Here is a 13,153-nt window from a genome sequence, read left to right on the forward strand (position 1 = left end):
GTGAGACTTCATCTCAAAATAAATAAATAAATAAATAAACAAACAAACACTTCCAAATTCCTAAACCTAGGTACCAAAAGGTTTGGAGAAATGGAATGTACTTCCTAATATTTGAACCAAGGTCTATTTTCTCCATGGTAATAATTCCATAGGAAAATGAGAGGACAATTGTTTGATGGCTGGGGTAGGAGAAGTATGTAAAAGGAGAAATAAAACATTTATTTAACACGTACCAAAAGTACAGTGATAGAAATTGTTAGCATACCTTTATAGGCTCTAACAAGAAGCCCTAACAAGTTCAAAGATGACTATAATTCACAATTATTAAAACTAAATTCTGAAAGTACATTACCCTTCAATTTGTGCCAATTTGTTGTCCATGATATAGGCCAAAGCACCTGCAAGCTCTTTCTTTAAATGGCCAACTTGATTTCCATTCACATTGTTTACTTTAATTGCATTCTTATCATAAGGGTTATTAGGATCTCGTTGTAATGCAACCATTTCATTATTATTAACCTAATAAAAATGATAAACAGATAATATTACATTATAAATAATAGACAATAACTTTGTTATACTTTATCCAGGATTTCCATTCATTTTTTAATGCTACTGCTAAACACTGCACATAAGAAAAATATATTTTCTAGACATAAACTACAGAAATATTAATATATACTATTATGACTCCTTAATATTATTTTTCTAATCTATATTCATTAGGAAGTTAACGAATCCTTAATGTCTTAAAAAATAGTCAAATGTAAACTAGCAAATTCAAATTATCTAAAATTTTCAACATCATAACTTCTGAAAAATAGCCAACCCTTATTGAGCGCTTACTATGTGCCAAGCATTGGTCTAAGTACATTGCACAGACTGACTTTTTAAATCCTCACAGCTCTATTGGGAGGTACTATCATTATTCCCATTTTACAAATGAAGAAACTGAAGCACAGAAAAGTAACTTGCCCAAGGTCACAAAGCTAAAAGGTAGCAGAGCTAGGATCTGAACCCACACTGGGTGGTTCCTGAACCTCAATTCTCCAGAATATAAAAGTCAGGGAATAAGGCATTTATAAGTCAGGATGGAACTAGGTAAGAAAAATATATCCAGCCTTCTTCAACTCATGCCATTCTGATTCTACTTTATTAAAAACTGTATGATGTAACTTAAATATTATGATGTATATTTTTAAAAACTGAAGGAGGGTAACACAATAAAGAATGGTAGAATGAGGACTTTCAAAAATTCCTCAATAAAGGCAACAAAAAAACTAGATAAATTATTTGTCAGAATCAAATGTTTCAGAACACTGAGAACTAAATCAAAGGCTTGCAGAAATCTGGGTAACATTTATTCAAGAATAAAAAGAATGAACAGCTGAATATCAGTACTTCAGTCCCATCCCCAGCAATCCTGTAGCCTTTAAAAATAGCTCACGGCCAGGCACAGTAGCTCACGCCCCCAGCACTTTGGGAGGCCGAGGTGGGAAGATCACGAGGTCAAGAGATCAAGACCATCCTAGCCAACATGGTGAGACCCCCGTCTCTACTAAAAATACAAAAATTAGCTGGGTGTGGTGGCACGCGCCTGTAGTCCTAGCTACTCGGGAGGCTGAGGCAGGAGAATCACTTGAACCCGGGAGGCAGAGGTTGCAGTGAGCCAAGATAGCGCCCCCGCACTCCAGCCTGGTGACAGAGCGAGACTTCATCTCAAAATAAATAAATAAATAAATAAATATAATAGCTTGTTGGGATCCTAGGTAAAGCCTGGCAGTCACCAGAAAAAAAGAGAATGGAGTTACAGTTCTTTCTGAGATTCATTCCCAAAGAACTGTTATTCTCCTGAAGTTCCCCGGAAGACCCCACTTGCAAGGCTGACTGTATTTAACCTCTGAGCTCACCAAGTACAAAAAAACCTCCCTTGGGCGGATGTTTGTCAAAACAATTTTACAGGAAAGTGTTTTAACTTCATGGCTACCTGAGGCAGTGGATAACAGCTGAAGCAAAAAAACAAAAAGGCTTATAAAGAAGAGCTAGGGAATGAGATGTCTGTGAGGGCTTTGAAAAGCTCCAATGTATTTCTGGAAATCTAGAAGGCCGTAAGCAAGCACAGGGCTGGTATGCATGACCAGGGCTGTGCACATTCTCAAGAAAGACCTGAGAAGGCCCTAAACGCTCACCTTTGCCTGAACTTGAGCATTTAAACAAGCCAGAAGTGAAAGCTAAAGCAGAGTTGTCAGGGGCCTTAGAGTGTTGAAGGAATGCCCTAACATACAGAAGTTCTCAGCAAAGAATGTACGATTTATTTGTTCCAGCACAATCATCAGCTGACCGCTAAGCTAACCAAGTACAGACTTCAGTGACCACACACGATAAAGGATAGACATCACAGAATTAATTCAGGAAAGTCACTAACAAACACACACTAATTACAAAACTCAGCAACAAACCACCCTGGAAGCCTAACAAACACACACTAATTACAAAACTCAGCAACAACAAACCACCCTGATTTCCAGAGCTGCCACATTATTTAAAATGTCAATTTTTCAAGAAAAAAAGTACAAGACATGCAAAAAAAATAAGAAAGTATGGTCTATACACAGGGAAAAAAAAGCAATCAATGTCAACTGTCCCCAAGAAAGTATAGATGTTTGACATAGTAGAAAAAGAATTTAAGTCAGTTATTTTAAATATGTTCAAAGGGGCTGGGCATGGTGGCTCACACTTGTAATCCCAGCACTTTAGGAGGCTGAAGTGTGAGGATCTCTTGAGGCCAGGAATTTGAGACCAGCCTGGGAAACATAGCAAGACCCCATTTCTACAAAATAAAAATAGAAAAATTAGCCAGGTATGGTGGTACATGCCTGTAGTCCCAGCTATTCAGGAGTCTGAGGTGGGAGGACTGCTTGAATGCAGGAGTTCAAGGTTACAGTGAGCTATGATCACGCCACTGCACTCCAGCCTGGGTAATAGAGCAAGAACCTATCTCTAAAAAATTAAAAAGTTCAAGGACCTGGCCGGGCACCGTGGCTCACGCCTGTAATCCCAGCACTTTGGGAGGCCGAGGTGGGCGGATCACGAGGTCAGGAGATCGAGACCATCCTGGCTAACACAGTGAAACCCCATCTCTACTAAAAATACAAAAAATTAGCCGGGCGAGGTGGCGGGTGCCTGTAGTCCCAGTTACTCGGGAAGCTGACACAGGAGAATGATGTGAACCTGGGAGGCGGAGCTTGCAGTGAGCCGAGATCGTGCCACTGCACTCCAGCCTGGGCGACAAAGCAAGACTCCGTCTCAAAAAAAAAAAAATAAGTTCAAAGACCTAAAGCAAATCATTTCTTTCGACAAGAAAACGCATGTCTAAAAGCATGGAAACGATGTCTCACCAAACAGCAATTCTAGAGTCAAAAGGTACAATAACTGAAGAAAAAATTCACCAGAGAGACTCAACAGCAAATTTGAGCAGGCATAAGAAAAATCAGCAAAGCTGAAGATAGGTCAATTGAGATTATACAATCTAAGGAACAAAAAAATGACACATAACAGAGCCTCAGAAACTTGTAATATCAAGCATACCAACACACATACATAAGAGTACCATAAGGAGAAAAGAGAAAGGGGCAGAAAAAATATTTAAAGAAATAACAGCCAAAACCTTCCCAATTCGATGGAAACCACTACTCTACACATATAAGAAGCTCAACAACTCCAACTAAAATAAACTCAAAGAGATCCACACCTGGTCACATCATAATCAAACTGTCAAAAGAAGTTTGAGACCAGCCTGGGCAAAAGGGTAATGACAGTTTCTAAAAAAAAAAAAAAAAAAATTATTTAAAAAAATAAAAATTTTTAAGTATAATTTTTTGTAATTTTTGTCCTATCTCATTAAAAAGTATATAAAATAATTATAAATCTTTGTTGATAGGTACACTACATATATAAAGATATAACTTGGATAACAGCACAAAGGAAGGCAATAGGATGGAGCTGTGAGCAAAGGTTTTTTTGGGGTTTTCTTTGTTGTTGTTTTTTTGAGACAGAGTCTTGCTGTCACCAGGCTGGAGTACAGTCGCACAATCTCGGCTCACTGCAACCTCTGACTCCCTAGTTCATGCGATTCTCCTGCCTCAGCCTCCCAAGTAGCTGGGACTACAGGCAGGTGCCACCATGCCCAGCTAATTTTTGTATTTTTAGTAGAGATTGGGTTTCACCATGTTGGCCAGGATGGTCTCAATCTCCTAACCTCGTGATCCACCCACCTTGGCCTCCCAAAGCGCTGGGATTACAGGCGTGAGCCACCATGCCCAGCCACAAAGTTTTTTATATACTGTTAAGTTGGCACTAATCCAAACTAGGTTCTTATAAATTAAGTTAATTGTAATCCCTAAAGCAATCATAAGTAACTCAAAATATATAGTAAAAGAAACAAGGGAATTAAAATAGTACACTAAAAAAAAAATCTATTTAACATAAAAATGAGTATTGGAGGCCAGACCCAAATGCCACATATTGTATCATTTCATTTACATGAAATGTCAAGAGGAGGTAAATCCATATACACAGGAAGAAGACTGATTCATGGTTGCCAGGGACTGAGGGGTAGAGATAATGGGAGTGACTACAAATGGGAATGAGGTTTCTTTTTGGAGTAATGAAAATGTTTTGGAACTAGATTGTAGGGATGGTTGCACAACCTTGTGAGTATTCTAAAAACTACTCAACTGTACACTTTAAAATGGTAAATTTTATAATAAATGTATCTCAATTTTTAAAAATTCCTTGAAAATATACAAGAAAGCTGCTTCAAACCTCTCCCAGCATCTATCTACTGACTCAAGAGATTACAGCCAGAACCAAACAGAGTATTAGACAGATATTCATCTCTAGACTTTTAGAGATATTATCTATGAGGCAGAGCTATGTTCTCTCCCAGTCGCCACCCCTCTGCCACTGCCTACAGGATGATCTTTTTTAAACCGGATTATGCAAATCCTAGAAAATACATAACCAAAAAAAAAAAGCAGGGCACAAAACTAACAATTTTTGAGCATTTCATCTCAAGGTATTACATAATTGTAATTTATCATAATAAGCTATCATTAATTACAATTAGTTAACTGTCGTTACAAATAAGTAATTACTAGAATTTTAAATAAAATATATATGAGCCAAAATATTGGAGACTATAAAAACAAAAACATGGTCCCAGCAGCAAGAAAAAACAGGACATATAAAAAAACAAAAAGACAAAGACAAGAATAACAAAAGGAATGAGAATTAATCATAACAGTATAGTCATACCCTGCATAACAACATTTCAGCAATGACAGACCACATATATTATGCAACAGTTGTTCCATAAGATTATAATGGGGCTGCCCTATAGAAGTGTACCATTTTTCATATTTTATACAATATTTTTACTGTACTTTTTTCATGTTATATATGCTTAAATACACAAATGTGTTACAATTGCCCACAGTATTCAGTAAAGTAACATCTTGTTGACTCTGTTTCCACAAAGAAATCACCTAACACTTTTCTCAGAAAGTATCTTCATTGTTAAGCAACACATAACTGTATTTTAAAATAGAAAAAAAAATAAACCACATTATAAAATAAAGCCTTTGATGGGTCAAAAAATAAACTTAACCATATGCTTATTGAAAACACACTTTAAAAAAAAAAAACAAAGAAAAAATAAAAATGAAATAAGAATAAGAAAACACCAGAGTTAAAAATAAAGAATGCTACTACATAACAAAATGTGGTGGCTAAAGGCAATACAATACTTAACACGTTTAAAGATTAAAAGATTAAATGACTCAAATTAAGTGCTCAAATCGCAAGTCCAACAGAAATAAAAAGAAAATAAATCTAAGTAGAAAAACCGAATGTAAGAGTAATTATTAAGCCAAGAAACACAATCATTAAGAAAAATTCAAGAGAGCCTGCCTTGAAAAGAAATAATGTCATAGCTAATCAATAAAAAAGACACGAATGTGTAACACAAAGAATAAAAACAGGAATATAATCACCTTTTTAAAAAAGTTTTTAAAAAGTTTAACGGAGCCAATAAGGCATATAAAATTGTGTTCTGGCAGACATTAAAAAAATGGCACATTTTATCAAAATTTGACAATTCAGAGTAAAGGGTACTGAAATTTAAGGTTCAGAGCACCAACTTAAAACAACCAAAAAAATGGTTCTTCAACTTGCAAAGAGTAACTAGAACCAAGGCATAAAAGGGAGTTTAAGTATGTGTTCCTCCAACTCAAAATCCTTCAGGAATAGGAGTTCTGGCCACTTGTGAGCAACACATTATACCACCAAACCCCAATTCCAGAAAATTACAGTTACAATTTTATAAGGATAAATGATTACTATGCACAATTCTATGGGAATAAGTTTGAATATCTAAATAAAATGGATGCTTTTCTTCAAAAATGTAACTAACCAAAATAGACCAAAGAAGTACCTAAATTATGCTGAGTGAAAAACGCCAGACTTAAAATAGTACATACTGTAGAATTCAATGTATATGAAGTTCTAGAATAGGCAAAACTTATTTATAGTGATAGAAGACTTGTGTGGCCGGGCGCAGTGGCTCACACCTGTAATCCCAGCACTTTGGGAGGCCGAGGCGGGCGGATCACGAGGTCAGGAGATACAGACCATCCTGGCTAACACGGTGAAACCCCGTCTCTACCAAAAATACAAAAAAATTAGCCGGGCATGGTGGCAGGTGCCTGTAGTCCCAGCTACTTGGGAAGCTGAGGCAGGAGAATGGCATGAACTTGGGAGGCGGAGCTTGCAATGAGCCGAGATCGCGCCACTGCGCTCCAGCCTGAGAAACAGAGCGAGACTCCGTCTCAAAAAAAACAAAAAAAAAAGAAAAGAAATGAGACTCGTGGCTGCCTAGGGCAGGAGCAAGGAAAAACGAATGCAATAGGATACAAGATACTTTGAGGGAGACGGATACAATCTGTATCTTGATTGGGGTAGTAGTTATCAGGTATACATCTTTGTCAAAACACTAGGATCATACATTTAAAATATGTACATTTTATCATACGTAAACCACATCTCAATAAAGTAGAAAAAAGTTAAAATAACAAGTATGCAAAGATAGTATCTCAATTTTTATTATTTTTATAATAGTGATTAACTCAAAAATGTCCATCAACAAGGAAATTATAAGTCCAATATAGATGATATTCCTAATCACATTAGGCATAATATGATCTCATTTTTATTAATACATAATATGATTCCAATTTACATGCACATGCTCACAGAAACAAGTGTAGAAGATAAGTTATGTTTCTGGATGATAGACTTCAGAAGATTTAATGCCTTTTTAGCCATTTAAAAATAACGAACGTGGCTGGGCGCGGTGGCTCATGCCTGTAATCCCAGCACTTTGGGAGGCCGAGGTGAGTGGATCACCTGAGGTCAGGGGTTCAAGACCAGCCTGACCAACATGGCAAAACCTCATCTCTCCTAAATACAAAAAATTAGCTGGGCATGATGGCGCATGCCTATAATCCCAGCTACTTAGGAGGCTGTTGCAGGAGAACCGCTTGAACCTGGGAGGTGGAGGTTGCAGTGAGCCAAGATTGCACCATTGCACTCCAGCCTGGGCAATGCAAGCAAGACTCCGTTTCAAAAAAAAACAAATAAAAGAACATGCGTTAATTATAAAATAAATGATATCTCAACATAGTGTTCCTGGAAAAAAATAAAATTTAAAGTATATATATTTGGCAAAATAAGAAAACTGATGATTACTTTTTATCAACACACACTAGAGTTTACCGAGGTCATAGAGATTATTCTCAGATCAAAAATACTGATTGTTCTAAGATCAATAACTACCATAATCTAGTATTTCATGGTGGTATAAAATAATTATCGAAAGCAATGTAAGTTTTGAAAAATTAGCACAAATCTGAAACAGAAAAGCTCAGAAATGCATATGAGAGCCAGAGAATATATAGATGTGAAATAAGAACTGATAGAGTTCAAGAATCTATTAGAAAAAATTAGAGGCCGGGTGCAGCATCCCAGCACTTGGAGAGGCCAAGGCGGACGGATCACTTGAGCACAGGAGTTCCAGATCAGCCTGGACAACATGCCAAAACCTACAAAAAAATACAAAAAAAAACAAAAATACAAAAATTAGCTGGGTATGGTGGTGAACGCCAGCAGTCCCAGCTACTCAGGAGGCTGAATTGGGAGAATTGCTTGAGTCTGGGAGGCAGAGATTGCAGTGAGGCCAGATCAGGCCACTGCACTCCAGCCTGGGCAACAAAACGAAACTTGGTCTCAAAAAAAAAAGAAAAAAAAAAAATCCAATTCACTTAAGTGAAAGAGAAAATCACACTGGCCTGAGAATTCTATGCAACATTAGGATATGGAGAGAAACTATATATTACAAAGATTTTAAATTCAGCCCAACTGTCATTAAGTCCTTCATAACTTATATTTTATGAAACTGTCATTCATAAAATGCCACAATTACGAAGATATAAAAACTTAGGAAATATTGTCTCTTCCTAAGGAATCTCCTAGACAACACATTTCAGACAATCAAAAAACAATTTGAAACGTTCCAATGTAAAGGAAATACGGGAGAAAAACAAATCCAGAACATGAAACTCCTAAGGAATCTCCTGTTGAACATGCTTCAGACACCCTATTGAGAAGCTTAAACGTAAGAAACATACGGAGAAATGAAAGAATAAAATCCAGAAGATTCCACAAAACGACCTCCTTTTTGCAACAAATCGATGACATGAACAAGGCGCTGGGGTGTGGGGGTGGGGTGCTACCCATAATAACCAAACATAACGCACTGAGGCCAAGCATAGTGGCTCATTCCTGTAATCCCAACACTCTGGGAGGCTGAGGTGGGAGGGTCACTTAAGGTATTTGTTATTTTTTGCGTACAAATATTTAACTAACTTAAAGTAAAATAAAGATTAACCGCACACATCACCTGCTAATTCTCTTATTTTCTAGGTTAACGCCAGAAATATAATCAAAATTTAATTTAGTTATCTACTATTATACTCACTACTCCCGTGTAATAGCGTAGTCCAACCACATGACCTCTCAAACTTCCAAATAAAACGGAATCTACTTCTTCATCACTAGTTAGAAAGTCATCTGGAGGGATAACATCTTGGAATTCAAAACGTGGAAAGAAAGTTGGATATGAGAGGCGTGGAAAATTTCCATGAACTCCATACTGGACAGTCTGCAAGTACTTCCAAACTGGATCCCTATTTGTTTTTAAAGGCAAAGAAAAACAATATAATATTTAAGTATTTCCAAAGACCATATGAGTAGTTTTCTCATGCTTTACTTCAGCAAATGAAATCTTACATGGGAATCACGGTAAAGATTAATAGTTACTCTCGTTAAAGCAGGAATTGCAGTGAGTGGAGAAGGCTTCTAGGAACTCTACCTGTTTTCAGTATTGGCTCTTCTACCTGCCCCCTAGGTATTCAAAATGAAAAGCCTAGTCAGAGTTCACTAACCTCTTTCCCAGTGAAAATCATCTAAATTGATATGTATATGATGTCTGTAACTACAATTATGGGCCGGATGCGGTGGCTCACGCCTGGAATCCCAGCACTTTGGTAGGCAGAGGCAGGTGGATCACCTGAGGTCAGGAATTTGAGACCAACCTGGCCAACATTGTGAAACCCTGTCTACTACAAATACAAAAATTAGCCGGGCGTGGTGGCGCCCATATGTCATCCCAGCTACTCGGGAGGCTGAGGCAGGAGAATCACTTGAACCCGGGAGGCCTAGGTTGCAGCGAGCCGAGATTGTGCCACTGCACTCCAGCCTGGACGACAGAGCGAGACTCCATCTCAAAAAAATAATTTAAAAAATGAAATCATATGCCAAAATTTCAATAGGGATTGAGCTATATAAAAGACTTATAAAAATACAACTATTAATGCACCAGAAGTTGTTTATAATTTTCCAGAAAATACATCCAGCATCCATCACTGTAACTCCCTGCGAGCAGAACACCTATTCTGGTATCCAAACCACGCCACCGTGGGAAATTGGCCCCAAGCCACCCGTACCCGCCTTCCGTCGCCGGTTTAAGCATAACCCCAAACCCATTAGGTGTAACTGTTTCGGGAATGACCATATATACCAATTTGGACAATGAAAAGTGAAGGGGAGTCTACTGGAGCATTGCAAAAAGTTTCCATTCTCCTAAGAACAGTCGCTTATTTGCGATGCGTTTTCCTTGCAAGTGGCGCATATCTCTACTAGCTCCTCTGCAAATACTTATCTGCACGTCTGTGCATACAGATAAGCTGTGAGCCACTTGGGGACAAGGGCTGTCTTACTCGGCCCTCCACCGAGCACAATGCCTGGCGCACAGTGGGTATCTAATAGATGTTTTGTTAAATAAAGCACGGGCCGAGATGCTTTAAGCCCCAGGCCCCCCACAGTCGGTGACAGAGATTCCCAAGTCCCTAACACGGGACTCGCCCTAGGAGCCCCTACTCGCCAGCGAAGACAATGCATTTATTTCTCCCGCGGCCACATATGCGACCAACAGAACGAATACAGCTGCACAAATCGCCCAGGGAACGCAGAGGAACGCGGGGAAGGTCAGGTTCATTTGGGGACGCCTCCAGGCCTTTAGCCCGAGCGCCCCACCCCCTCCGCCCCCTTCACCTCTTGAACATCCAGGACATGGCGCTGAGTGGGATGACAAGAGGAGCGCCTCGGCTCCCCTGGATCGTTTTCGAGCCGCCTCGATACGCCTCCTTTCAGGCCCCGCAGCCCTGAAGCCGGGGACAAATTCCGAGCGCCGGATCAGGAGCGCACGACTGAAAGGTAAGTCGCCGCGAGTCCAGTCAGACGTCGACGCCGTCTCCTTCTAGCAACAATCTGGGAGACCAGCGTCGCTCTGTGACTGGCACTAGGAAAGCCCAATCACGAAGAGGAGAGTGCGGAGCCAAACCAGTCAGAGCACAGAAGGGAGGGCAACTCCGCCCCGCTGCCATTCAAAGACGGCGGGGGGTCCGGGCTGCAAGGGTGGTTCCATCCGGGTTCTTCCCCGCCCCCAAGGCGGGCGCGCGGGAAAGCCACGAGGCCCCAGGAGTGCGACTGCGGTGCCTGCGGTGCCGGTGTTTTGTTTGATTCCCTGCCTCAAACGGAGGGAAACGACCTTCCTTTATCCTACGAGTCCTAAGACTGAACCCCATTCTAAAGGCTCTACCGTATCCTTCCTCTTATTTTCTTCTCACCTAATGTGGCACGTAATAGGGCCTTATACTAAAGGAGCTCCACGGTTTACGAGACCTGGAGCTACCGGCGAGATACTTTACTTCATTCCCTGTGGTGAACCGTGGGGACTTTCGCTCCAAATTTTCATGTTAAGCCTCAGCGTATGCATGAGACACAACGAGTTTGGAAAATCTTAAATGGAACTTAAGAGTCCCCTCCCCACCTCTTTTTGTTATTTTTAAGGAAAATTTTCCTTTCTTGGTGCAGGAAACCCATCACATGTTTATTACAGCTATGGGGGCGTATGCCTGAAATGGTGGACGGGACCATTTTCCCCGTGGGCACTTGGCTGCTCCAGCCAAGAAGGGGAGGCCCTTGTTTTCCTCAAGGAACTGCAGAGGGGCGCTCTGAGGCCCTCCATGGCTCTCTTTCCAGAGTCTGAGGTGACTGGAAGGAGAATGCGGCCCTGGGACCGTCAACCTTGGACCAGCTGCAGCCGACGCCTGGCAGGGCTGGTCGCTTTGCGTTGAGGAGGCTGCTGTCCCCGAAGCTGGCCTTTTAATCGCACAGGGCAGGAAGCTGGTGGTGGCGCCAAGCTGCACAGGCGGCACCATGTAACTGCCAGATAATACTTGCGCGTCACAGAGAGGTCCATGTTACACGCCTGTCAGCACAATAATATTAGGTGGTCAGCTTTTCTTTTCTCTTTTTTTTGTTTTTTTTTTTCTTTTTTATTGAGATGGAGTCTCGCTCTGTCCCCCAGGCTGGAGTGCAATGGGGTGATCTTGGCTCACTGCAACCTCCGCCTCCCGGGTTCAAGCGATTCTCCTGCCTCAGCCTCCGGAGTAGCCGGGATTGCAGGAGCCCACCACCACGCCCAGCTAATTTTTGTATTTTTAGTAGAGACGGGGTTTCACCATATTGGCCAGGCTGGTCTTGAACTCCTGACCTCAGGTGATCCGCCCGCCTCGGCCTCCCAGAGTGCTGGGATTACAGGCATGAGCCACCGTGCCAGGCCGGTAGTCAGCTTTTCAAGACACATTTGTTCATTATCGTAAATAAACTGTAGTGATCTCTAATCATGAACCATGGATGAGCAATAGAATTTGAAACAATGTATTATTTCATTTGACCAAAGTTGATGAGGAAGATAAAGACAATGGCATTTCAAATTATTTTAATTGTTGTATGTTCTTCTTGAAGTGTGTTGAGGCAAATGGCAATACAGTTCAGCTTTTAGTATGCCAGATTTTAAATAAATTCTTGGAAAATATGCCAGAAATTGCTCAAATTGATGTTTTGTAAGAGTAAGAAAGTCATGCTCACTAGACAAAGAAAAAATTCTAAATATGAGAACATAGCTCTTTCAGACTTAAGACTGGCCAGGCGCAATGGCTCACACCTATAATCCCAGCACTTTGGGAGGCCGAGTTGGGTGGATCACCTGAGGTCAGGAGTTCAAGACCAGCCTGGCCAACATGGTGAAAGCCTGACTCTACTAAGAAAATACAAAAATTAAGCAGACGTGGTGGCACACACCTATAGTCCCAGCTACTTGGGAGGCTGAGGCAGGAGAATCGCTTGAACCAGGGAGACATGGGTTGCAGTGAGCCGAGATCAAGCCACTGCACTCCAGCCTGAGCAACAGAGCGAGACTCCATCTCAAAAAAAAAAAAGACTTAAGATCTATGAATAATGACTGTCCCATGGTTAAAGAATGTGCTTTGAATGAACTAAAATTTGCTATTTAAAGGAATGGTATGGAAAGGAAAGGAATCCAAAATTTCTCCATCCAGCCACTTCCCAGTCACAAACACACTTCTGATCTGCACCCCCAGCCACACACACACATGCCTGCACACACACACAC

At 40.5% G+C, this 13,153-nt stretch overlaps 1 protein-coding gene across 8 annotated transcripts in view; it reads right to left on the reverse strand.

Moving 5' to 3' along the window:
• The window catches only part of HLTF (helicase like transcription factor), a 56,232-nt gene extending 45,089 nt beyond the window's left edge, over nt 1–11,143 (reverse strand). For 4 of the 8 annotated variants that reach the window (XM_054681159.2, XM_016942139.4, XM_054681158.2 and 1 more), the window contains exons 1-3: nt 10,729–11,121; nt 9,095–9,302; nt 353–519 (exon numbers count right to left, since the gene is read on the reverse strand). In XM_054681159.2, the coding sequence (XP_054537134.1) occupies nt 353–519; nt 9,095–9,302; nt 10,729–10,748 (395 nt within the window). In that variant the 5' untranslated portion in view covers nt 10,749–11,121. Of the gene's footprint in view, nt 1–352; nt 520–9,094; nt 9,303–10,728 lie in introns of all 8 variants that reach the window. The other 4 variants (XM_016942138.4, XM_024355746.3, XM_016942136.4 and 1 more) reach the window with 2 other exon arrangements.
• Nucleotides 11,144–13,153: the final 2,010 nt, after the last annotated feature.

The sequence above is a fragment of the Pan troglodytes genome, chromosome 2 (assembly GCF_028858775.2).
Source record: "Pan troglodytes isolate AG18354 chromosome 2, NHGRI_mPanTro3-v2.0_pri, whole genome shotgun sequence".
Classification (NCBI taxonomy): domain Eukaryota; kingdom Metazoa; phylum Chordata; class Mammalia; order Primates; family Hominidae; genus Pan; species Pan troglodytes.